Source organism: Phodopus roborovskii, unplaced genomic scaffold (genome assembly GCF_943737965.1).
Source record: "Phodopus roborovskii unplaced genomic scaffold, PHOROB, whole genome shotgun sequence".
NCBI lineage: Eukaryota > Metazoa > Chordata > Mammalia > Rodentia > Cricetidae > Phodopus > Phodopus roborovskii.
The window spans coordinates 11,008,347-11,035,131 of record NW_026126611.1 but is presented as its reverse complement, the minus strand read 5'-3'; the positions used below and the strand labels follow the sequence as shown (position 1 = coordinate 11,035,131).

The 26,785-nt window shown below is 42.1% G+C and overlaps 1 protein-coding gene across 2 annotated transcripts in view; it reads left to right on the top strand.

The window, feature by feature from the left end:
* Esr1 (estrogen receptor 1) overlaps positions 1–26,785 on the top strand; it is a 313,180-nt gene that overhangs the window by 239,633 nt on the left and 46,762 nt on the right. For both annotated transcript variants that reach the window (XM_051206066.1, XM_051206068.1), the window contains exon 6: positions 20,946–21,084. In XM_051206066.1, coding sequence (XP_051062023.1) covers positions 20,946–21,084 — 139 coding nt within the window. The remainder of the gene's footprint in view (positions 1–20,945; positions 21,085–26,785) is intronic.

Here is a 26,785-nt window from a genome sequence, read left to right as displayed (position 1 = left end):
CTCACAAAGAACACTGAGGGCACTGAACTTCCTAAGCCCCAGCTAGCTCCATCCTCTTTACTGACTATTGTCTCCTCCGTTCCTAGTAATTTCACCCCTTCATTTTCCCACATGCACAGCCCTTAACAATTTACAATGTGCTATATTTTTTTAGTAACTTGATTGGACAGTGTGGTGGGAACATGAGTGGCTTGCACAAGGCTGAACAATGCCTATTGCAGAAGCTAGGACATGCACTGATGTCATCTAAAAGGTCACTTCATCAGGAAGTTAGGTTTCCTTTCACCACGAAGCAACACTAGGGCTTTTGCTAAAGATTTCATTTCCTTCTCTAAGTGGCAAAGTGGTAATATGATAAAAGATTCTCTAGAACATTATGCCATGTATTATGTGCTCTATATGGAGTACCTTGTCTACAATCTTCCCTTCAAATGATTGCCACTTTTCCAATAGGGAAACAGAGATACCAATAGAATAGACTGCTCATGTCACCAGCAGCTGCCTAGCTAGTGGCAAAAGTAAGAACAGTTTGAGTCCAGATGTCCCTTGTAATTTAGCCCACGCCACTCATCTCCCTTCTCCTTGATGCCCCTCATCTATGTCAAAATATGCTGTGCTACTCAACTCTGAAACTCCGTCTATCCCAAAGATTGGATTTTTATTCTAAGATAGGGCCCCACTCATACATAGCCAAAGCTATGCTCTCACTGTGTAGCCCATGTTGGCCTTGAACTTGCAGTCTTTCTGCTTCAGCACTTTCCAAGTGCTGATATGATAGGTGTGAACCACTGTGACCAACCATAAGCCTAGCTTGTCGGCTGCCACAAAGGACAGAAGGTATTAATTCTACCACTTCAGGACAAAAACCTTATAACAAAGTATAACCTCTACTTTAACTGCTACATGCACACATGTACACACACACATGTACACTCATACATACACACAGACACATGCACATACACAGACACACGCAATCACACACACATACTCCCCTTTCTCCCCCTTCTCTCTCTCTCTGTGTATGTATCCGTGTGTTCATGTATCCATGCATATGTTTATGGAGGCCTTGGCAGTCATTCCTTAGAAACTGTCTAATTTGTCTGCCCCCTGAAATATTTTTTCCTTTATATTGAGATTATAATAGAATTACATCATCTTTCCCCGTTCCTTCCTCCAATCTCTTGCTTTGTTTTTTTAAGACAAGGTCTGTCACTGGCCTAAACTCACTCACCAGTTACCCTGTTTCATCGTATAATGATCTTTGTCACCAGGAAAGGGATGAGTGTTGAAATAGGGAAAGAATAAGCAAAGAGGAAATTACATAAGCCAACTCTTTTTTTTTTTTTGACTTAGTGTATTTTCATTTGAAAAATGGTCATTGGAAGGTTCTATCTCTTTAATGTCCAAGACAGGTTTCTCATCTTGATTTAAAAATCAATCTTTATAAATAATACCCGAATAACTTAACTTCCTAGAAGCAGGGAAGCAGGGAGGACATTTCTGTGCCTTTCATGTATTCCCTCCACATGCCTTGAGTATTTTCCGAACTGAAATGTGGGATACATTTTAGAGGAGACAGCAGCAGGCAGAGGGTTGGATGGAGTGAGTTCATGGGACTCTCAATCCATAAAACAAAAAGACCTATGAACATGAGTGACAACCCAAGACCAAATCCTGGGTCCGTCCGGATTCTAGAGCTCGGAGAACAAGTGGCTTCTACCATGCTGGGTTGCCTTACTGCTTCCCATCCCCCCTTTCATCCATCTGCCAATCCATGTATCCGCAGTCTATGTGTCGGAAAGTCCACAGCACACATTAGGCAAAAGTCTCACATGGGTGGGAACGTCATCTGGAGCTAAGATTATGATGTGACATTCATGTCCTGTATTTGACAATGCCATTTTAATTCTTCATAGGTGCTCTAAGTACATTATATACTTAACTTCTCTCTTTCCAGTGATGCTTGTTTGGGTCAAGTCTTCGAAATTTGGATTACCATTGTTCTTGTGGCCTTATTTATTTCACCCAAGTAGCAAAGATTTCAGAGTAAGTTGAGGAGCACGGATATTTTTGATTTTGTTTTTAAAGGCATTTATTTCAAAACCGTCCACCACCTTGGATTGCGGTGAGATTGCTACCACTACCAAGGTAACACTCAGTGATGGTCAGACTTAGGCTATGTGACATTTTATTGATTCTTTTACTCACCGTGACCCCTCTAAAGTTAAGCTCCTTACTCGGGTGAAGAAAGAGGCCTAGGGAAGTTAAGAGTCCCTCTCAAAGCTGTTTCTTCTATGAAGCAGCCAAGGCTACATGCTCTTGATGCCATGATCTCAGACACTCAACTCTCCATCACACAGACTCTGTGACTCTCCCTGCAGTTTCCGTTGACACTGCCCATCAAGACCACTGACGCCTTTTCATTCACTACGTTTTCTTCATCCCTTTGGTATAAGGCACAGCCTCCTTATTTGCCTATGAAGGATCGGGACGTCATGACTGCCTGATGCGATTACTACAGTAGCTTCCATAGACTCACATGGCCCTCCACAACTGGCCTAGATGCTCTCTAGATTAAGTATCTCCTCTCCCAAGTGTATACCTCTGCTCCTCAGTCCCCAGGGTGATTCTGTGGTTTCTGCCGGTCTTTACCCAAAATGCACCATTCTCTCCCTGCATCTTCGGCTCTACCTTTCTGTGCCTGCAGCCAGACCCTTTCCCGTTTGAGAGCAGCTCTCCCCAGCCCCGCCCCCCCCACACACTTTCAAGCTTGCAGTCATGCTCAGTCCCAGTTCATGAACTCATCGTGTCCTGTTTGATGAACTATGAGACCATGTCATGTGCCTCTGTGTATCATTCACATTTGAGGAATCAAGAGCAGAAAGCATGTGCAAAGTATGTAAAACTTTAAAAATCCATGTCCACATAGGAGGTACACTGGGCCATGTTACATTCCAACCCTTGTCACCATACTTGGAACACAATGGGATTTCAACAAATATCTATGAGGATGGAGAAGGACTTTTGTCATCTTGATTTGATTACGTAAACTTGGAAGTGCCACAGCTGGAACACAGAGAAATTTGTTGTTCTGCGTCATTTCAGACAAACAAAGGTCCTCTCGTCACTAACAAAGGACAAAGAAACGTCAGTGAGCAAATGGTTCCCAGACCACCTGAAGACGCTTCTCCCTCATCCCAGACGAGATGGGGCACTGAGAACATTTTCTCTTCCTGGTTAAGTAGCTTTCCCAAGGTCTGCCAAACCAACCAAACCAAAATCAAACCACTAAGAATAACAATCAATTGCTAAGGTTTTAGTTGGCCTGCCCTACCTTGGTGAATCCCAGGATCTTTGGGCAAATCTGTATGGAATTAAATCTGTGTGGAATTGGTGTCCCCCCCCCCCCCGCCCCCAGTCTAGTTGTTTTGAATCGGTTTAATTAACGAGTGATTTACTAATCAACTGCTAAATCAATGAAGGTTCTGTGGTAGATCCTTCCAGAAATCAAAAGGGAGCCTTGAGGAAATGGCCCAGCACAACCCTTGTACTCAAGTTAAAGAATATATATGTAGCAACTTCAGGAAAATTGAGATGATTTTTAGATTGATAAAAAGACTTAAATAGAAATCATCTCCTTGGTATTGTAAAGTAAGGCAGAGGCGATGTCTGAAAGAGTCCTGCTACAGCTGTAGGAGTTTCCGACCGACAAGGAAGCTCCATTATGTCTGTTAATTCTAATGCATCAGGAGAAAAAACTCACCCCGAGAAATAAGGGCCAAGAATCTACAATTGCCGGAAGCTAATAGACTTGAGAACCAAGGGTATTTTTCAACAAACTCTTGTTCCACTTTCTGCCTCTCTCCTGACAGCAACTGCTTTTAGCAGGGCAAAAGGTAGCTGAAATCTCCTGAGTTCAAAATTTAAATCATGGCCACTTTGCTCACACCCACTGGAAGCCGCAGAAAAGGAACTGTGAGTGTGAATGCAAGGCAGTAAAAGGGAGCCCTTGAGGGAAACCGCCAGCCTGGAGGCTGTGCTGGGAGGAATGGGCAAGGAAAGACAATTAACACTTGGTGGTGTCGTCCCCCCCCCCCCCTGCCACCAAGCCTTTCAGAAATGATGGGAGAAGTCCGCATGGCCTTGATTTTTTGCTGAGAGTTTTGTCCCTTTGCCATCTCTGTTTTTGCTTTAAACTGGAGACCTTTTACATTTAAATTGTGTTTATTTATTTTTTATTTTTTTGGATAGGGTCTCAAGTAACCCAGACTTGTCTCAGACTTGCTATTTATCTTGGGATGACCTTGAACTTCTGATGCCACTGCCTCTACCTCTGGAGTGCTGGGATTACTGATATGCACCATGATATCAGTGGTGCTGGGAATTAAATGAAGGACTTGAGCATGTTAGGCAAAAAAAAAAAAAAAAAAAAAAAAAAAACTCTACCAACTGACCTACAGTCACAGCTCTACTTTAAATTTAATTTAAACTGATGCACAAAACAGAAAAAATATGCATAATAATGGACTGTAGCATAGGCATTAGCTGCTTTTCTGTTGCTATAAAAAAACACCATGAACAAGGGAACTTAGGGTCCCAGAGTGTCTTAGGGTTTCTATCGCGATGAAACACCATGACCAAAGAGCAAGTTGAGGAAGAAAGGGTTTATTTGGCTTGTACTTCAGAATTGCTGTTCATCATGGAAGGAAGTCAGGGAAGGCACTCACATAGGGTAGGCTCCTAGAGGCAGGAGCTGGTACATAGGCCATGAAAGGGAGCTTCTTACTAGCTTGCTTCCCATGACTTGCTCACCCTGCTTCTTATAGAACCCAGGACCAGCAGCCCAGGGATGGCACCACCCACCATGGGCTGGGGTTTCCCTCCATTAACCACTAATTGAGAAAATGACTTTCAGCTGGATCTCATGGAGGCATTTCCTCAGCTGAGGCTCCTTCCTCTGATGACTCTAGCTTGTGTCAAGTTGACACATAAAACCACCTAGTAGACAGAGGGAGGAGAGCCCATCATTGGCAGAGAGGCCTGGCAGCCAGAGCAGAAAGTTGAGAGCTCAACTCTTCAGCCCCAAGCAACATGAAGTGTCAACTGAAGTATTAATAGCAAACTGGAAGCAGAGAGAGGTTTTAATCTCAAAGGCCACTTCCAGTGACGTAATGCCATCAGCAAGGCTGCACTATCTAAACCTCCTCAAACAGTGCCACAGATTGGGTCCTAAGATGAAGGGGGACACGCTCATTCAAACCACCACACTGGGGGGGGGGCTTTGTGGTCTTAAAGGCCATTCCAGGCCCACCGTGTGTCTTCTGCCTTGTGCTTGTGGATCAGGGTATAAGCTCTCAGTGACTGCTCTGGCAGCATGTCTACCTGCTGCTGCCATGCCCAGCCATGATGATCAGGAGCTAACCCTCTGAAGCTGTCACCAAGCCCCTTCTGCTATAAGCTGCTGTGGTGGTCATGGTGTCTCTTCACAGCAATAGGACAGGGACTAAGACAATAGTTTGACTTTGTTGTTGCTTCCTGGTTCTGAAATAGGACTTTAGTCCCCATCAACCATACCGTTCGCCACTAAGAGCCACAAATGCTTTGCAGAGAGATATCTGAGCGGACAATTACATAGTGACATCATCTTTTTCCAACACATCGACATTGGGTCGATGTCAAGGGCTGATTGGACACTCTTTTCTCACGGTTTCTTGGTTAGTTCTTGCTTCAGGCTTTAGAGAAAACTTCAGTCATTAGGCAAAATTTTACGGAAAATTTGCAAGTAGAGAAGTATGCACTTTCATGTTTTTGCCTGTCTATCATACTAATGACTTATATTTTAGTACTCAAAATTTTTATTGAGATAATAATGAAAAGATTTTAAAAATCATGAGCCAAAGATATAGTGGAAATTTCTGGTGTGACTTCTTATTAGTAGGTTTTACTATCTCTTAAATGTGAAGGAAAAAAATGCTTTGGAGATTCCCCATGTCTTTTCCTAATGTGTCAAGTTAGCAAATTCTTCAATTTAAGAATGACCACAAGTAGAACACACCTTTAATCCCAGTACTCAAAGGCAGAGGCAGGTGGATTTCTCTGAGTACCAGGTCAAAATGGCTTTTATAAAGAGTTCCAGGAGATCCTGGTCTACATAGTTAGACCCTGACTAAAACAAAACAAAACAACCTGTTATTAACTTTTAATCTTCAAATCTTGAATCAAACATTCTTTAGGGAAAGACATTAATATTTTGATTTCTCTTAAAGAGTCATTGGATGCACCACAAAGGCTAGTCCTTGAGCCTCTTGAACAACAGTCATGTTACAGCATCTTGTTGCATCTCTTGGTGGTCCCTTTGTGTTCTGTATCTCCAAATGTTTCTAATATGCTCTCTGATCTTCCGCGATCTTATGGGGGCATTTCAAGAGCAACAGAGGAAGGAGGAATGTGTGCCCCATTTTTGATGTTATAGATGGATGAGATTTTCACTTTGTTGTGCTTTACATCCTCTACAGCATATGCGATGACAAAGTGCCCCTTTCCTCCAGAATGACCTAAGAAACTTCCAGTGCAATCAGATTTTGTCTTTACCCTGTCCTTAATTTGGAGCCCATTAATTCTTAAAACGAATTTGTTTCCAGTGCAGTTCTGTTTATTGATTAAAAATATTTGGGGTCTAGAGAGATGGTTCAGTGGGTGAAGTGACTGCTATATAAACACAAAGACCTGGCATTGTCCACTGTACCCAATTTGGGGAAAAAAAATAGAGGCAATGGTATCATATGCCTGTAATCCCAGTACTGGGAAGAGGGAGAAGAGAAGTTCCTGTTGTTTGGTGCCTAGCCAGTCAAACTGAATTGGTGAATTCCTGGCCCATTGAGAGACCCTGTCTCAAGAAAACAAGGTGGAAAATGAGTGAGAAAAATCAAATGATATTGGCTTCTCTCCCCCATACTCATGTACACACATACGGGAACATGTAGACACACACAGAGACAAAGAAACTTATGCAATGCAGAGGGGGAAGGAGGGAGAGACAGACACAGACACGCATAGAAAGGAATAGAGAGGGGACACGCAAGAGAGATAGGAATATGCAGAGACAGAGAGACACATAGAGGGGAGAGAGATAGAGACAGAGAGACACAGAGGGAAAGAGAGGTAGGGGAGAGAGGGGGAGAGACAGCTCTCTCTTAATGTATTTCAACTGAAACTTTTAGGTGTTGGGCAGATGCTCAGGTGGTCAGAAGGAACCTTACACATCCTAACACTTGGTGCACACCTGACTATTAAGAAGGATCAGTGGTGACAGTACCATATGCTCGCCTGTCACCATCCTCTCCCCCCCCCCCAGGAAATATGACAGCTCCCTTACAGACACTGTTAAAATTCTCATGTTTCAAAGGAAGATGCTGAGTCCAAGAGGAATTCATCGTTTCATTTCAAAAGGAGTCGTCAACTACAAGAGCAGAAGGGAGACCCCTGGAGGAGAGGAAAGGGCTAGGAGGCAGGGAAGGAGTAACAAGTCTCGGATCGTGCAGGTTAATGCGGAAGTTCGCTATCTTGCCCGCCAATTAAAAACATAAAAATTAATAACCAGAGAGTATACAGTGGTACCAGAGATGACTAATTCACCAAAGATCACGTGACTAACCAGTGACAAAATAGGGACCAAATACTGCCTATTGTCTCTGCCACTGGCTTGGCACCTTGATAATGTCTTTTTTTTCATGTTGGAAAAAATCAAAGTTCCTATTGAGACGTGTGGAATTCTGAGAAGGTAGCCAACGGACATTTTTGTTCTTTATATAAATATGAAATAAAATTAGGATTTCCTGGAAAACAACGATGCCGCTATTCATTTAGCATCGTCTGAGAAAACTGGCCCCTAATTAGCGATGCCCTGAAATAAATTAGTGTTCTTCTAGGTCAGTTTCTGGGCTTGTCATGATGTAGAATAAGAGTGCCGTTCAGTGATAGCCTCTGCGTGTCCCTGTACCCAAGAACACGAACCTAATGTTGCCTTTTCATTAAGTGTATATCATTGCAGCTTTATGGGTATTTTTCTCTTTCTTTTTGTAATTTATTTCTAATCTTCTTTGGGGATCCCAATTCAGACCATCCCACATATATGTCCTCAGGAGAAGAAGCCTCATGAACTGGATATACTTTAAGCCAGGCTGGTACCACCCAGTTGGTAAGCATGCTGCCATGGCAACACTGGGAAACTGAATAAGTAAGGAGTCTTAGGACCTTTCAGTCTTTATGAGCAGCACCTTTCAGTCTTTATGAGCATGCATGACTATGGTCCTGTAGTAACCTACGGGAATTTAGCACTATGTATGGTGAGGGGCTTTTCTGTCCCAAGGTCGGGACTTCATTGAGCCAGGAAGAACTCCAAAGGTTCTTGCTTCCCAAGTAATCAGCACTTATAGACTCTTTTGGTCTGGCCTAGTCCCCACTACATTTTCAGAGTCATTGTTAGATGGCCCAGCAAGATCTATTGGGCTTATAAAAAGAACCAAAAGGAGACAAAAGGAAAAAATAATTATGTCCTTATGACCTCTTTCTAGAATGATACTATTATGCTTAGTAATCAGTGGTGTGGGTGTTGGGAAGAGATGGGAATCAATTGTGTTTGTTCATTTTGGTGTGGGATGATGTGGGAAGTGGGAAGCTGAGATGATCAAAGGGGAAGGAACCTCTTTCCTCAACAAGCCCTCACATCATCACGTTTGTAGGACCCCATGCTTGCCTGCAAACTCTTCTGATACACACACCATGGCTTGTCTTCTCATCTCCACAGACAGGTGCCTGTTCGGTTTCTGTTCGGAGACATCTGTATTTTGCCCTGTAAAATTTCCCATTGTGACATGAATTTCAGTAAAACTAGGGAAGAATCTGTCTTTTAAAAAAAAATCCAAATGAGCTCTAGAGCCGATCACCTTCAACTCATTATCAGTGGCAGGTATTCTAGGTTTTGATTCAGGAGTGAGAAGAGAGAAAGAGGAAAAGAGAGAGAGAGAGAGAGAGAAAGAGAGAGAGAGAGAGAGAGAGAGAGAGAGAGAGAGACAAAGAAATGCAGAGGCAGAGACATAGAGAGAGGGGGATGGAGGGAGACAGAGAGAGGACAGAGAGAAGCCCTCACCAAAGTCATGAGTTTGTACCAATTTTTACTTCTGAAGAGAGACTTGAGCTAAGCAGGAGTAGGAGAAAGTCATCATTGTTCATTTGCTCGAGGGACTCTCTTTTGAAAAGGAGAATGTCTGTTCCCTCTTGAGGTCTTTGCGTGGTTGACATTTGGATTGTTTACTCAGATCGCACAGTCTTCAGAACTCAGGCTGATGTCAGAAGTCTCTGAAATGCCTTGGAGGTCTGCCTCGGGACAGATGGGGAAATGTATGTTCCCAGGCACAAGTGCTTGTTGTCTTTGCAAATGTAACCAGCCCCCGCTCTTTGTGAGATAACTGTGGCTCTGTCCACAGTGGCCGGACTTCCTGTCCATTTGACAAGCACTTAAAAGGACAGTCTTAGGTACTTTATAGTTTATTAATATTTTTGTCCTTTACCTTGCAATCTACTCTCAGAAACTGGAAAATAATTTCTTCTACTCCCCCATTTCTCATTTAAGCTGAAATTGATTTCTTTCTGAGCTTGAGAGGGGGGAGAATTAAGTTGTACTTAATACAATTGCTCTTGCTGAATAAAAATAAAAAACTAGTTTATCTTCAAGCTGTGCCACATCAGAGTAGAAAGCTCCTTTGTCCCTCCCAAGAGGATTGTGGCATGAGATATACAGACTCTCCCAGTGTCTCTGTAGAATAATTGCAAATAGTTCAAGCAGTAATAGAATTGTTTATTTGGGGGTGGGGGGTGTTTCAGTGTGTTTGGAAAATTGGGAAGCTTGGAGACACTCATAAATTCATCAGCTTCTCCAGAACTCCTCTCAAATGCTTATCGTCATGACAACCACCTCTTCATAAACCAAGGCTCTGCTCGTAATACAGACGGGGTTGGTGACAGGTTAGTCTTGCCATCTGTTTTGTTTTCTCAGAGGGACATTATTTTTGATCCCCAGGTCTGATCCTCAGATATAAAAGTCTTGACACATCTCCCTTTGGAGAGGGAGACACAGATAGATTGGCCATTCTTTTCTCCATTTAAACTATTTCTTCCCTTGCTCTTTGTCATATAATTTATTGTTACATGGATTTTAAAATGATAATATTCTCTCTCTCTTATATATGTGTGTGTGTGAAAACAGCCATGAAGCCATGAAGCACTTTGCAATGCAATAATTTAGTCAAAGTGAGGTGTAAAAAGTAGGAATAAGGCCATCAATTTTATAGGAAGCAGATGAACTTGTAACTGCTCTTGGATGCTGTCGATGCCATTCCCAATAGTGGGACAGCATGTGGTCTACACTAAGCTGTGAGGGATTTGTTTTAGCTAATAAGAAGGAACTCAGTTAGTTGGGGAAAAGGAAAATTTTTTTCCTCTGATGAAATTTGTAGAGAATTAGCCACATAAAGGAATATGTGCATGAAGAATGAGGCCCAGGATCTCTGTCAACCCTTTTGGTAAACACTCAATGACATTATGTATCACTTCGTTATAGGTCTGTGCTTGCAAATTTTAAAGGATTATTACTAGTATTCCTCAAATTTAGTTTTGCTGGCAGCAGAATTAAAGCCTATTCAACTCTTGAAGAACAAAAGATATACCCTAGCTGTGAAATTTATGTGGTTAATTAAACTGAATTGATAAATAACAGCTAAGGGAACTGTTACTCGAAACCCCTAGTCTATTTAAAATAAAAATAATTTACTTCTTTTCATTGTAATTATTTTTACATAAGCCACAGTTCCTAATTGGAGACATTAAAATCTTGGAGCTTGTTTACATTATTTTTTACATCCATTTTTTCATTCCAAATAGAAATCCTATAATTGCTATTCTAGACTAGAGATAATTTATTTCCATATGCCGTTTAATGACCTATCTGCTGATGTGTAAACATGATCAAATATTGGCAGAGTGAATGAGCTGTAATCACAATATCTTACACATACACACACAAACACACACACACACGAGAGAGAGAGAGAGAGAGAGAGAGAGAGAGAGAGAGAGAGAGAGAGAGAGAATGGATGATTAAACAGCAAACATGGTATGGTGGACCAAAGCAGAGGAGACTATTGGAAAAGTTCTGAAGTATGGCCCAAATGTACTTCAGAGGTCAAGTCTAATAATTTCTCAAAGGAACATTATACGGAGTGTGATACTGGAATAGAATTCTGGATTGTTGCCCCAAGCCCAGCAGTAGCTAAACAAACTGGAACCTTTTTTATTTAGGCTCAGTGGCCTCTGATACTATGTCTAAGGGCTTGTCATCAGACTATTTACCTTTGACATTTCATTTATATTTTATATATGCATTGACATGCAAGGTCCAGAAAAGTCATCTAGCCATCTGCTGAATTTTCTCTTTCTTTGTTAGATCAAATTAGGAATAAGTTGAATTGTCACACAAACAGCACCCCATTTGTTTATTTTTGATGTACCATAAATCCATCATCTCTAAATACGTGTGTGTACAAATCGCTCAGAGTAAATGATACAGTTTTCTGCCTTGTTCTGAAGGAACTAGTAATTATGTTGCAAAAGCCTTCAGTATATGATATGAAAGAATACATGATATTGGTTTTTTTTTTTTTCAACAGAGCCAAGATTTGGAAGTTTAGGGGCTGAGGCAATGGCTCATCTGACAAATGTTTCCTGAGCAAGCATGAAGGCCAGGGTTTAGAGATTCAGCATTCAGTAAAAAGCTGCTGGGCATGATGAGATGGACTATTTTATTATTGTTGTTGTATGTGTAATGAACACATGCCAATGCCCCCATGCCACAAAGTGAGTGTATGGAAATCAGAGAACTACTCTGTAGAGTTAGTGGGATGGCTCATCAGGTGCAGGTACTTGCCACACAAACCTGAGTTTGGGTTCCTGGACCCCATCTGAAGTTGGATGGAGAAAGCTGACCTGAATCCCTGTTTTTACTCGAATTAATTAGCTGTTAGTTATGCTAAATATGATGTGGTTTTTGTTTTTCTTTGTTGGTAGGTATTAAATCCAAGACCTTGTGCAGGCTAGGCAAGCCCTCTACCATGAAGCTACATCCCCAGCCCTGTGATATGGGTTTTGAATACCAACTTTGGGATGGCAACTTCCTTCTCTGGCATTGGGTTTGCTTGGCATTTGCCTGCAAGACCATCACTTGATCTCTCTAGGTGAGCAGTCCCTGGGGCAAGTCTTCTGTCCATCCCAAGGCAAGTGAAGAGTAACAAACTCTGCAGAAGAGTGCTAGCCTCCATGGAAACTTTCTCCTCCTTACAGTGGGAGTTATGAAGACAACTGCATTCTGGTGGCAGATAGCATAACAAAATGCTTGGGGGTTCAATAAAACTCAAAATATGCACTCTTTTCTAATTTTTCCAGGTATATATTTTAGGCAATGTATAATCCATAAGCCTTTGCTCTCTTTGCTTTAAAATTCTTGAGAAATGTTGTTTTGTAAGAGCTGTCTGATGTTTGGGAAGTCTTTGGTCCTTTTTATTAGGTTATTTTTACATGTATGCATACATAAAAATAAAAGGACACAGAAAACAAACTATGATGTCATGAAGCAGAACCAATATAAATGCTCACTTGAAATTAGAGATTCTACATCTAACGTCTTTTTAAAAACACTTCTCTTAGTGTTTGTAGCCTGTCAGATGGGTAGGGGCGAGAGTAGTCACTCTGATATGGTGGGACATCTGTTAACCCCTTATTTTGTAGTAACCTGATTGGTAGGTCAGTCCCTCTGGTTCTAGAAATGGGAAGGGCTTTTCTACATCTTTAACCCTGAGTAGGTTGAAGTAGAAAATGCTTTCAGAGATCCCAAGAATAGGGGCCCAGGTCTCCTTGACTTTTCAGTTTATAGTCTTTTCATTATTTCTGCTCCTCTCTTTCTGCTGAGTGGGGGTGCGTGGTACCAGGGGGAATTGCCTTCAGATAGTCAAAGAGTCACACACTGGGAAAAGACTTGCAAAAAGCTTAGTCATTATATCCAAGGACGAGGGCTAGCATGGCCAGCCCCAAGAATGAAAACATTGTAGAGGGAAGGCAGAGAATGGAGCAGTGGTGGTGTGGGAACTCAGACATTGTGATCCACGGGATTTTAAATAAGTAGTTATTCTATTGTTCTTTTGCAGCTTGCATCATTCCTTTATTTTATTTTTAATGCTTGTGAGTATCTGATTAAACTGTTGTATGAACTTGACTTAAATGATAAAATGAATTTCTTCTTGTTAATTTATTTTTAAAGGTTTTGTGTTTTGATTATGTGTGTATGTGTCTCTCTGGATGTGAATATGTTCCTGTGGATGCAATTCCCATAGAACCTCAAAAGGGGCATCAGATCCTCCGAATAGGGAGTTACGGGATGCTGGGAACTGAACTCTGGTCCTCTGAAAGAGCAACAAGCATTATTAGCCACAGAGCTATCTCTTCAGTCGCCAAAGTCATTTCTTAAAGATTAAATTTTCAATACTTATGCTATTGCTTAGACAACTTAAAGTGTTAAGGAATAGAATTCACCATAACTACCTTGGTGTTATGTATAAAAGAACATATGAGAATATTTTTGAAATGAAGGAAGGATATATTCAACTACAACATGGGGTCGGCGGATTATGCTATGGCATTAGCTCACTGTTTTCTGGATTGAAAATGGGAAATGCAGACTGTGAAGACTACTTGTCATGTGATCTCAGGCTCTTCTGATGGGCCCTGCTCTACAGCGTTCTCCCAGAATGTCTAGTCCCATCCAACAGGCTGCTGCCTCTATGTCTTCTTACCCCTTACACCAAGTCCTTCATACCAAAGGGAAAAGATATGAATGTTTTATTCATTTCTTCTTCCCTCAAGAAGCATTGCAAGACAGGCAGTTTCATAGCTGACATTTTAGAGAACATCATGGTCATAGCACTGTGAACATGATTCATTCGTTTGAAGGTCAGGAAGCTAGTAGATTTGCTGAGGGATTCGACCACCTGGCCTCTGGTTTTGTAGACTGCTCCTCTCTGAGGAAATGCTACACTTTCATTTATGCGTGGTGTGTATTGTATCTTTGCAGATGTAACTTCGTGTGTACTGGTGAGTTTTTCTCTTCACTGTGGCAAGATGCCTGACAGAAACTACTTACAGAAAAAGAGAATTATTTAAGTTCACGGTTGAGGGAACGTTAGTCCATTGTGGCAGGGAAGGCATGGTGGCTGGAGGGACTAGAACATCTTAGCGCATGGCACTGGCACCTTGCCGAGTACTTGTTATATCTTGGTTGATCGTGAAGGAGCTAGATCTGGAACCAGAAGTGGACACCATATTCAAAGAAACCTACTTCTGCTTGGGAGGTTCCACGTCCCAAAGCGTCCGTACCGTCACAAAACAGTGCCACCAACTGTTCCAATACTTAATCCCATGGGATGCGGTTTATATCTAAATGATAAATATTTTTAAGAATTATTTCTATTTGTGTGTATGTTTGCATGTCCGCCTGCATGTCTCTCTGTGGGCATGCACACACATGTGCGCGTGCGTGTGCATGCCTGAGGATGACAGGAGAGGGTGCTGGAGTTGGAACTGCATGCAGTTCTGAGACTCTTACTGTAGGTGTTGGGTATCTAATTACGGTCCCCTGCAGGAGCAGCAAGTGCTCTTAACCGCTGAGTCATCTTCTCCATCCCCTCAAATGATAACACTTGAGATTTGGCCACATTGGCTGACATGAGTCACCCTCGGCAGGGCATCGGGGCTATCGATCGGCCCCAATTCCAGTGGGAGTTCTGCTTCCCAATCTACCTTGATGTGGGGAAGGTCCCAGCTCCACACTCCTGCCATCACAAATTCTACTGTGCTGTCTACATCATGATAAATTATAACTACAGAAAGTGTAAGCCAACATAAACCTCTCCTTCTTATGGCCTGGAAATGAGTAAAGTGAGTGGTACCTATCTCCCAAAGGACTTCAGTTTTTCTTCAAGTCTCCATAGTTTGTATGGCACGAAATTAAGAAATTTGATCCCTTAGTTTTCCCCATGTCTCTTCTGAAGAGCCACTCCAACGTATCATTTATTCCAAGACAGAATAGAGCTTCATTGGTTGGTCATGTTCCCAAGCTTCTTTGTACATCTTGACATCATTTCTAAGAACCTGGCCATAGCCAGAGAGGGCAAGGCCTGGAGGATTTCTTTTTGTGCCCAGGCAAATTAAGCAATTTTAATAGCAATCTGCGGCAGGCCACAGTGGAGCAGAAGGGTCCAGATCTTGTGAAGGTCAAGGAAGGGGTTTAGACAAGCCATGGATATTTTAAGGCATGAGTGTGTGTGCATTTGAGTGTGCTTGTATGTGTGTATATGTACCTGTGTAGCCTGGTGGGTGACCTCAGATGCCATACTCAGGAACACCATCTACCTTCTTTGAGACAGTGTCTTGTCAGCCTGGAGCTCACAAATGAAGCTAGACTCACTGGCCGGTGAGTCTCGGGGGTCCTCTTGCCTTTGCCTCCTCGGGAGCCCAAGTGCATGCCACCACGCCTGGCATGTTTATATAAGTTCTAGAGGATGAGCTCTGCAAGGCAAGCCCTTATGCCTGAAGCATCTTTCCACCTCACTGTCCACTTCTCTCTCAGTCAGAAGAAAGGGAGTAAGGGAAGAGTACCCCGGATGGCAACTGTAGGATAGAGGACAGGGGCAGGGTGGCTTTACTTGGTGTACAGTAGTCAGGTTTCTGTCTGTGACAAAATATCTAAGAAAAACACAGAAGGGTTTCTTTTGTCCCTTGGATTCATGGTTTCCATGCTTTGCTGCCTCTGTTGCTTTGGATGTGAGGTGAGATGCAATACCAGGGTCTTGGGGGATTGCTTTGGGGGAGTGTGTTCACCTCATGGTGGCCAGAAAGGAGGGAGGGAGGAATGGAGGGCTGTGCCTGGGGATAGGATTTAGTTCCCAAGGATACACCTAAAGAATCTACTCCCTCCAAACAGGTCTTATCTCTTGCATTTCTACCCATGCCCAATAGTCCATTCGCTTACAGATCCCCCAACATTCAATCTTTTCATGCAGTCAGAGTTTATGATTCATTTACTTCCCCCAAAGTCCATTTATGGCAGCTAACCCTTTGGCAGATAGCCTTTAAAAGACATTTTAGGTTCAAACAATGATGACTGCTCTAGAAAGAATGATCTGATTTTATGTATGGATGGCATCTTTCTAGGAAAGAGGTCTTCATCAGAACCATTAGCTATAATGTTGCTTATTCAGGAGGTGGGGAGAGATGTCTTGAGAGTATTTGTTTGTTTCCAGTGTATCATATCTTTGGTGACGTTATTACCAGGCCTGTGAATATCAACCCATGTTCCCTAGACTCAGGGAAAGGCCAAAGTTGTCTTTATCTTTGTTTTGATTTTATAAAATAAAAATTCTGAGTGTTTTAGATTCATATAAAAAACTATACTTTTATTTGAACATGTGTATGGTATGTGTGTTCACATGTGAATGGATACATTTATGTGCAGGTGAACATGAACACATGTGCATATTTATAACTAGGCTGGAAGTTGACATAGGATGTCATATTGATAGGTCTCTGTGTGTGTGGGGGGGTGTATTGTATCTCTCACATGAACTTGGAGATTGTCACTTCAGCTAGTCTAGGTACCAATTTGCCTGGGAGATCCCTACCCCATCCCTTCCCCGTGTGCTAGAATTATTGGCAGGCTGTCACACCTACATGACATTTATGTGGGTACTGGAGGTCTGAACTCTGGTGTTCAAGCTTTCATATCCATGCACTTTAAACACTGAGAACACTGAGCAGCCTTTCCAGTCCCGTGGTTACCAATGCTGTGTGGACATCTGTCTGTGTTGGCTGCCTTCACTCATAGTCCACAGAGTTGTGGAACTCATCTTCCTATTGACGATGCTCTGAAGCCTTCAGAAGACAGAGGTTTACTTTTTATATGCTTCTTAGCAGGTCTACTTGACACAGTGTTAGTGTTCTGAAAGGAAACGAGGCAAGGAATTGAAGCACAGTGTCTACAAATCAGTGTGTGTGTGTGTGTGTTGTCTATGAGCTAAAGATACTCATGGATATTTGTCTCACACCAGAAATGTATTTAGCTCCCGTGCAGATAAAGTAGTATTGAGATAAGTATGTTGGAAGGAAGGAGATGCTCCACGAAATACCTTCCCTTGACAGTACTCACATTCCTAACTGACTGTCTCTTCAGTAAGGTCCTCCCAACCCTGTCTGAGGAACTTGCAGATAATGCTTTGCAACAGGTATAATAATCCTTGTCTGCAGGCTATGTGCACAGCTGGGAACTGTAATTAAATGGAATTAAAGATGTCTACATTTCACAGAAAACCCAGCAATCCTGCTGGCCTCTCACTAAAAGTATTACTAGCAGACATATTCATAATCATCCTATTTCAATGGTACATATAGTTATGGGGAACTTCTCTGACTCTCCAGAAGTTATTGTAACTGCCAAGCCTAAGCAGTAATGTCATTTTGAAGTTAGAGTTGAAGAATATTACCTTGTTTAAAGGCATTTGCTTTCCCAGAGTTGTTTGGCTGTATGACTCACAGCAGTTCTGAACATGTGGGGTACATGTTCAGCCAATCTGTGTGAGTTTTTGAATAATTTATCCTAAGTTTAATCAAAGCTGAAAATAACATGCATTGACAGTCTTTTTGTACACGCACCAAAAAGTAAATATCCCAAGAAGCTGGAATCAAACGAAAGAATCAGAGGAAGAAAGAAAGAAAAAAAGAAAGAAAGAAAGACTATGTTAACAATTCTGAGGGTAAATTTAATTACGCGTAAGCCTGTGTTAATTTTATGAAGCAATCCAAACAATTCAAGAGTTCAGGAATTGGAACTTCTCTGAGGGCTGTCGCTTCATGTTCTGCTGCCGTAGGATTAGGGACTAAGAAAGAGAATGGAGTAATGTGACATGCTCTTATTTCTCCCAAGCAAAGCTGGTCCACATTTGACCCAGAACTCTCCAGACAGCTGCACCTGCCAGAAATCCCTGCCCCCTTTCGTCCAGGCAGGCCTCAAACCAAATCCTGCAGCCCAGTCTCTAAGACTTTCCTTAAGAGCAGATCTACCCCTCCTTATTTTGGTAGCCATCAGTCCTGAGTCACATGAAGGAAATTTGCTCTTACCAATGGAAAGACAGCTACTTTGATAAAGACTCCACTGTTATGGACTCTGGAATGGCTCAGTGTGGTAGTGGGAGGTATAATGAATTAGGGATTTTTAAAAACAGGATTGGATAAAAAGTGCATAGTTTGTGTCTGTAGTAGATACACAATCTAACAGGACTTAGATGAGCAGGTTTAATTAACCTGAACATACTGTACCAAGAGGATCTGATGGTATGTTTGGAAAGCTACTTTACAGTAGGGAAATGCAAATAAAAGCAATGTCAGGGTGATGTCTCTGTACGCCCATTGACATCTCTAAAATGGAAATGACTGCTTGTGACAGATTTCGTAGTGATAGCCAAAAGGTGGGAATGATCAAAATTCCTAGGGTAAGTATATATCTGTATGTACATGCGGGATATGTCCATGTGATGGAATAGCATTCTACACCCACAAAAGAACAGCCATTCTTTTAACAATATGGCACAGATGAATCTTAATTAAGAAGTCAAAAAGGAGGTAAGAGGCTATTGGGAGCTTCGCTGTGTGTCAGTGGCAGGGTTAGAAAGGAGAGGGAGGTGGTGTATGACGTCTCAAGTCTTAATGATTGATGCTGTTTGAGAATGAAGTGCTAGGAAGTAGGGGAGCATGACCCTGAGGTCTGTGAGTGGCTAATGTCTCCATGAAAACTGTCACCAAGTCCGGATTATGTGTATGAAGTCACAAGCTAATGGTTTAGTGCTGAGGTTTGGCAGCATCGTCAAAAGCATCTTGGGAAGAAACACTTTATTTCCTCTTGAACTTCTGGGTGGCAGTCCATCCCTGAGGGAAGTCAGGGCAGGACCTCATGTAAGACAGGAACCGGGAGGCAGGAATATAAGCAGAGACCATAAAGGAGTGTGGGCTTACTGATCACTCAGCCTGCTTTCTCAGAGCACCGAGGACCACCAGCCCAGGGATGGCAGTGCTCACAGCGACCTGGGTCCTCCTACATCAGTCATCACTCAAGAAAATGGTACCCAGGTTTGCCCCAACATACTCTGGTTGGGGGAGTTTTCTCAATGAAGACCTCCCCTCTTCCCAGATATGTCTAAGATTGTGTCAGATTGACAAAACCGTATGAGCACAGTTAGTAAGAGCAGATTCTAACAGAGGACAGCAACCCCAATGGAAAGCAAAGAAGATAGCATCAAACCCAAAGGATCTCCGCCACCGTTCTCCTGGACCAGCGAGAACAAGCGGTTGAAGATGAGGAAGGAAAGGAAGAAGAGTGTAAAGGGATGGCTCCTTGTGCAGAGCAGGACTCTGAGTTGGGATGCATCAAACTCCCTGGATACCGCTCACTTCATAATCCTGTCAGTCTGGCATCTCTGTGGCTGGACTTGTTTAGTCAACTGATCCAAACTTCTACAGCCAAGTTCAGAAAAGGTCAAGTCGCCGGTGGTCACAAGCCCAAGCACTGAAGATTTCTATTCAGAGATTTTGGTGGGGTTCCTAACAGTGGAAGCGGGGCATCTCTGACTCTTTGCCTGCTCTTGGAACCTTTCTCCTTCTACTGTATTACCTCACCCAGCCTCAATAGGAGGGTTTGCCATACCATGTTTGTTTGATGTCGCTGGTAGCCCTGCTCTTTCTGGAGGAAGCAGGGTGGGGGTGGGGGAGATCCAGCGGAGAGGGGAAGTTGGGGGCAGGGGCTGGGAGGAGTGGAGGGAGCATTGTGGTCAGGATTTAAAAGACACAGACTCTCTGGACCTGAGTGAAATGGGAGTTCCTAGCTGATCGGGTTGTTGTATGGATAAGGACAAAAGGAGCTGGCTCTGGAAAGCACTTAGCCTTGCTCCTCACCCGCAGTGGGGAACTTAAAATCTTGTTTCACCCTCCATTATGTCCTTCCCACTTGGTTTTCCAAGTCTGTCTCATCTCCTTCCTCTTCCTCTTTGTGATGTTTAGGCATCTACTGTCATTAGCAGTTAGGGGGTGGGGCTCTTTAATCTCCTAATCAACCACTGGAAAACAAGTGCACACATCAGTGGTTTCTCCAAGGAGTAATTGTAACATTACTTTTAGTCATCGGATTCATGCTCTGCATGATTTGTTTGCATGTGCTATTTCATTAGTCTTTGTTTTACATTTTATGGGAAAAAAAAAGATTATGGCTCAGTAATAAAATGAAGAAACAATGGATGACTCTGCTCCTATCTGTGTCCCAGTTTCTGCTTAGTTAAATAATTTATGTTTATAGCAGTTAAGTGTTCTAACTAAATAAAAATGAATAATGATAGCTATGTAAAGTTATTTGGTATGCCTAAGTAGAATTTATTAAGTAAGTACAAGTTTTATAGACAGCTCAGAGGGTTGTATAAGTTCATGTATTTTTGCAGATATGACATTGGAACATTAAAAAAAAATCCCTTAAAGTCAAGTGGAAGTTCATTAACAGAGCTAGATTAAAAACAAAACAAAACCCTTGCTTTTCCTATGAAGTCTATAGCTCCCCATGTTGTATAAGCTCCTATTCAGCCATTAGAAATAAAGGCACACATCAGTGGTTTTTCTTTATTCTCATTTACCAATAACAACAACAATAACAAAACAAAACAAAACCCAGCTTGTAAGTTCAAATCCCAATTAACATTCACATCAGGGTGATTCCCTTGGAACTAAGCAGGGCTTTCCTTGTGTTGCAGGCTTTGGGGACTTAAATCTCCATGATCAGGTCCACCTCCTAGAGTGTGCCTGGTTGGAGATCCTGATGATTGGCCTCGTCTGGCGCTCTATGGAACACCCAGGGAAGCTCCTGTTTGCTCCTAATTTGCTCCTGGACAGGTGAGTGTCCTGGCTGTGGCTTGGAGAAATAGATCCTTTATAACCACTAGTTCATTTCCAAAGCTCCATAATTCCACACTCAATGGAACATCAAAGAGTTGTGTAGTTACATTTACTTTATGAATGCATAATTCTCGGAGGTGAACACTGGGCGTGCTCATGGAAAGCTGAGGTTAGCATGCTGCTTCTCATTGCCTCAGAATAACTCTAGTGTCTCCAATACAAACACATAATTGCAAATCAGAAGTTTCCAACTCTCCCTTTATCTTCTGTTACTTTAAAAAAATATTCATACAATATTTTGGTGCCTTTACACCCAAACCACAATGTCCTTTTGATTTTTTCCTCTAATTTTTCCATTATTAAAATGAGGAAATATGACCTGAGAGTTCTGAAGGCCACTTGCAGTTCTAGGAATTAATTTCGGTTTTCAGCTACCTTGCTTAACTCATTACACTGGGTTGCCTTGGACTGTGGTCCTGGATGCTTTTCTTTTTCCGATCACTTCTTAGAGTCTTAGGATTTAGATATCACTTAAAGCAGCTACTACCAATGGAGTTCCTGCCCTGAACAAGCTGCTATGCTAAGTGACTTATTTCCAAGTTAGCTCATGCAATTATCCCTGCACCCGGAGGAGGCAGGCATCTTCTAACCCCATTTTACCAGAGAAGCCACTGAGTCTCTCCACCTCTCAAGACTCCTGGAGCAAAAGTTAGTCGAGAGAGAACTGTGAAGTTGTTGATTCCCACTTTATAATACCTTGATTTAATTTTCAGGGAACCTTGATGAAATTCCCCTAGAAGGAGATTCTGCTGCTCATAGAATCTTTCCCCCAAACATGGAGCTAGGCCTGCAATTATACAGCATTCGGACTGTAGAGGGTGTCTTTGTAACAGATCTGCTGTCCACTTTTACTTTTCTCTACCCTCCCCTGTCTCTCCTCTTTCTGAAATTTTTCCCGTTCTCTTGTCTTATCATCCTCACCTTTCTCGACATCAAGACTGACATGTTCACCAGTGTTTAGGCTTCCAAATGTCCATAACTGGACTGGTCTACTTGGTGAATGACTTTCTTATCCTTATCTCTCTTCTTAGGTTCTTAATGCGCTGACTGAGAATAGCCATAAAATACTACATTTTGAACATGAAAGACCTCTCACTTTGCTTCACCTACAAAAACTCATAGTGCCCATGATTTTCTCCTGGGATTTTCTCACTCATTTAATTTATTTTTATGTATTTCTCTTGTGGTTAATTCCTCCGTTGTATCTCATAGAAGTACGAATAACTGTTTTTATCTTTATCCATTTCTACCTAAAAACACCAAACCAACCAAACAACCAAACAGACAGACAGACAGGTAAACAGACAGACAAAAAAATCCAAAACCAGAGTTGGAGTTTTAAATCCTTCCAGATAGGATGTTTAGTGTCTTTATAGTTAGCATCTAGGACCGTTCCTTTTTGGGGTTGAAAACTTTTATGTATTGTAGGATTTTGGTAGCCTTCCTGATACTGCCTAGACCCTGGTAGCAACCCACCCCACTTATGACAAGTTGTGGAATGTTCAGACACTATTAGATGTTTCCTGTCTGTGACGGGGGTGGATGGCAGACAAATGGTGGAAAACTCAGCTTCTCCAGCCAGTCCTATGTCATTGTTCTACACACCATGCACACTCATCCCCAACGCCAGATGTATCTTCTTTCTTATTAATTCTGTTTCTCCATTTTCCTCTTCTCTCGTGGTGACATCACCATGCTGATAAATAACAGCTCCCTCCGGCCTCTTCCCTTACCAAGTTGTCCAGTCACCTGTCCAGTTTTTCTCTGATCTTCCATCTGCCTCCAGACCACGGTGCTAGTCCTCCCTGGGGTCTCACCTTCCGTTTGTGCGTTCCCCTGACTGTGTCCCCCTTCTTGTTTCCATTCTCTTCCCTCCCATCCCCCATGCTCAGTGCCACCAGAGGTGATGGCACAAAGGACCACTGTAATCGTGACGCCTCTCAACTAAGTCTCCGTTGACTCTCAAGATCTCTCGGAAGTACCACATAGACTTCTTGTGTGCGTGAATCGGGGATGCCTTCAGTAAGCTTCGTGGACACAGAAAAGCACAGTTAGATGATGTTGAGGAAGGCCAGCAATGAGAGTCTAAGAGGGAATGCTCGGACTAGGTGATCTTGTCCAGGCTCAGGATAACTGGCAGCTGAAGTTGACCTGAAACTTGACAACAAAGTGTCCAATTCAAGTTTTAAAAACTGAACTTGGGTACTTCAAAGCCTCACTGTGGCACATAAGTTGTTAGTGAACTCATGATCCTCCTGCCTCAGCCCTCTAGCAGTTGGGGATTGTCAGTGTGCCTACCGTCACAGGTTTCTCCCACTGCTCTGAAAATCTTTTCTTGTTAGAAATGCTTCCACCTCTTAAGGCTCATCCATAAAACTTTCCTTAAGATTTCTCTTCTCCTCAGTAAGAAAGCAGGCTTCCCTTTGCCTGGATCCTCAATGATCAGTATTTACTTCCTCTGGAGTCTCATCCTGCCAGATGACTTAGTGTCATTTTATCTACCAGCTCATAAACTCCTTGTGGTCCAGAACCAAACTTGTCCATCTTCCTGTTACCTCTGCCATACAAAGTCTTCTGTGATACACAAGTACTTTCGATGGCCCTGGCCATGGCCATCCTGGTACTGTGTACCTCAGTGAAAAGAACCAACAGATTAAGTATTTCAGCTGTTGCTGTCATCAAACTCACTTGCTTGTAGTTTATTTCTGCTCAACAGCTACTATTTATTCCTTTGTAGACTTTGCAGAAATTACTATCCATCTGTTTTTGAAGAGTTTTAATTGTTTTTAATTCATAGCTGCATTTAGCTTGTGATTATATTACCTCTTAAGCAACTTCCTAAATTCCAAAGGGGATAAGCAGCGGATCTTATTTTTCCCAGAACCTACCCATTATTTAAGATCTTAGTACAGTCACAAATACTTAGAAAATGTGGGCCTGAGAGTACACTCCTGTAATTGTAGCTCTGTGGAGGGGTGAAACAGGAGAATATATAGTTTGAGGTCAGCCTATGCTACTTTACTGTCTCAAAACAAACTAACCAAAAAACCTCTACCGTAGGTGCACCTGTGAACATAATTGGGAAATGACAAGCTCATTTTCCATTCTAGATAGGTGTTAGTAGTGATTAAAGTGTGGAAACAAAGATGCACATTTCAATATGTACTAACAGATAAAATATGATCTAGAACATATACCCTCTAGTCATTGATATACTGTAGACACTTTTCCAATTTCAGCATTGCGTAATTACCTTCTTAGTGTTTGCAGATGATGTCTTTTGGTGAATCTGATAAAGGTACCATAGGGAAGAGATAAGGAAGAGTATTGTGAGCAGAAACCTCTTAGAAAAACTGAATACCCTGGAAGATGCTATGAAGGTTGGCCAACAATGTGCTTATATATTACGCTCTATAGGCTTCTGACCTCTATGAAAGAGATAGCCCTCTGGTTAAGAGCAGTTACCTTGTCTTTCCCATAACTTACTATACATAATAAACATTTTAAACAAAATATAGATACCTGTAAGTTTCAAAGCACAGTAGTTGGTTGAGAGCTGGCATATAGTAACTGAGTATTTGCATCTTCATTGTGGTTTTGAGTTCAGCTTTGGGATGCTATCTCTGAAAGATGAGCCACCTCCAAAAGGACATCTTCAACTGCACAGAAATGGAGAAAGGAGACAGCCTCAAATCCTATATATCCTTGTAGCCTATGGGTTACTATGGCTGCCAACAAGAGATGGAGTTAGTTAACTACTATTGTATGTATATATATATATATATATGTATGTATGTATGTATGTATGTATATGTATGTATGTATGTATGTATACATGTTTTGTTTATTCAGGTTTTGCCTGCTAACCTAAGCATCTGTGCCTTAGAAGGCCATCATGAGGAGAGAATGTGCCCACCCTCTCCTTGAGTCATTGAAGTATTTGTATTGGCAAGTAGGAGTTGGAGTTTTTTTGAGACTAAAACCCAATGTGTTGCCATGCCACATTCATGAGCAGAGCGTGTGCTTTCTAGCCTGTGTCCATTTAAAAGAGAACCATTGCCTTATTTATTCCCTGATGACAACCCATGATATCTTGATTCTGCTGGGTTATAGCTTTCCTGGTAGTCACCAGCTTGTCAGCCAATCTTGTTTTTGCCAGGCTCCATCTGCCCTCCATGGCTGGTCCTTTCTCTGAATCTGCAGCAAAGATGCCCACGTAGTTTGTGTTATCAAGTCTTCTTGTGAAAGCCAAGAAAGGAAGGTTACAACAAGGTATAAATAAATAAAACAAAGCCTAGTAATTTCCCCTAGGTTCTCTCTCTCTCTCTCTCTCTCTCTCTCTCTCTCTCTCTCTCTCTCTCTCTCTCTGTGTGTGTGTGTGTGTGTGTGTGTGTATGTGTGTGTGTGTGTGTGTGTTTTATAAGAGGAAAGTTAAAGATAATAAGAATGCCTGTGAAAGTAATAAGGAAATGGAGAGAGCTCATTTTCCATTCTAGCACCTAATCCATTGGTGTGCTTTGGCACTAGAAAACACAAAATGTGCCTTCTGAGTCTACTAGGAACGAGCCTCTTCATTTAGTCCCACACGTGTACTTATTCTAGAAAATACAAGCTGAACACAGTAGCAAATGTGTTCTTCATGCATCATTCTTGATGGGGTCTCTTGGCTTTTGCAGAAGCCAAATCTGATGTCTCTGGAAGGCAGACTCAATGTGAGAGGACACAATGCTAATTGCCTTTTCCAAAGACTTTCCATTTTCCAAGGGGCTGTTTTGCTGGAGCTGTCCCTGCTCACAAATTCTGAGAAATATTTGTGGATTTCTCTGGAAGCCAAAGCTCTCTCTTTTGATTCCCATTCACTCTCAGAGGGGGAAAAAAATGATTCATACATCTGAAAAGCAGGGACTAATTCGGCGAGCAGAATTCTACCAAGCCTCTGGCCAGAGAGTTGTTGATCTAGCTCTTTCCATTGCGCCCACATTAGGAAGCTCTGCCTGCAGGAAACAGTATTGAACAACAAAAAGTTATTTTGCTTGTAGGCATGGAACAGGAATGAGTTCCCTTCCCTGAAGAGAAAAACAGGTTGCTCCACTAGATAGAACAGCCTGGCTTTTCTAAGAAAGAGAAGACTGTTTTCTGATAATAAATTCATTTCAAATGAAGAAATCCCTCACTTACTAGAAACAAAAGCATTCTCATTTCAGATTTTAAAATATACTTCAGAAAATTACACATAAAAAATATGCAAACATCCCTTTGCAATGCTTCCAGCAATGGTTTAGTTGGCTCCTCGCCCCCTGTCTCATGTAAAACTTCATTAAATTCCTTGTAGATTTTTTTTTTTACTGGAAATAATTAAACATATTTTGTTCTGAAATAAGTTAATGAATTGAGAGTGGGATCTTTCCACGTGTGTTTTTAAGGCATGAGGAGGAGAAGGGCCTCCCTTTCTGTTGTCTTCAGAACTGCCCCCTTGACAAGTATGTGCTGCCCGAGGTGAGGCTCTCTTCAGACTTTGGGGAGCATGAGAAGCGGTTGGAGGGGAGGGTATAGAGAATGGGTCATCTATCAGCAACGCAGGCCTTGAGTAGGAAATAGCTCAAATGATTCCAGTAGCTTTGCTCTGGGCTCTCACCCA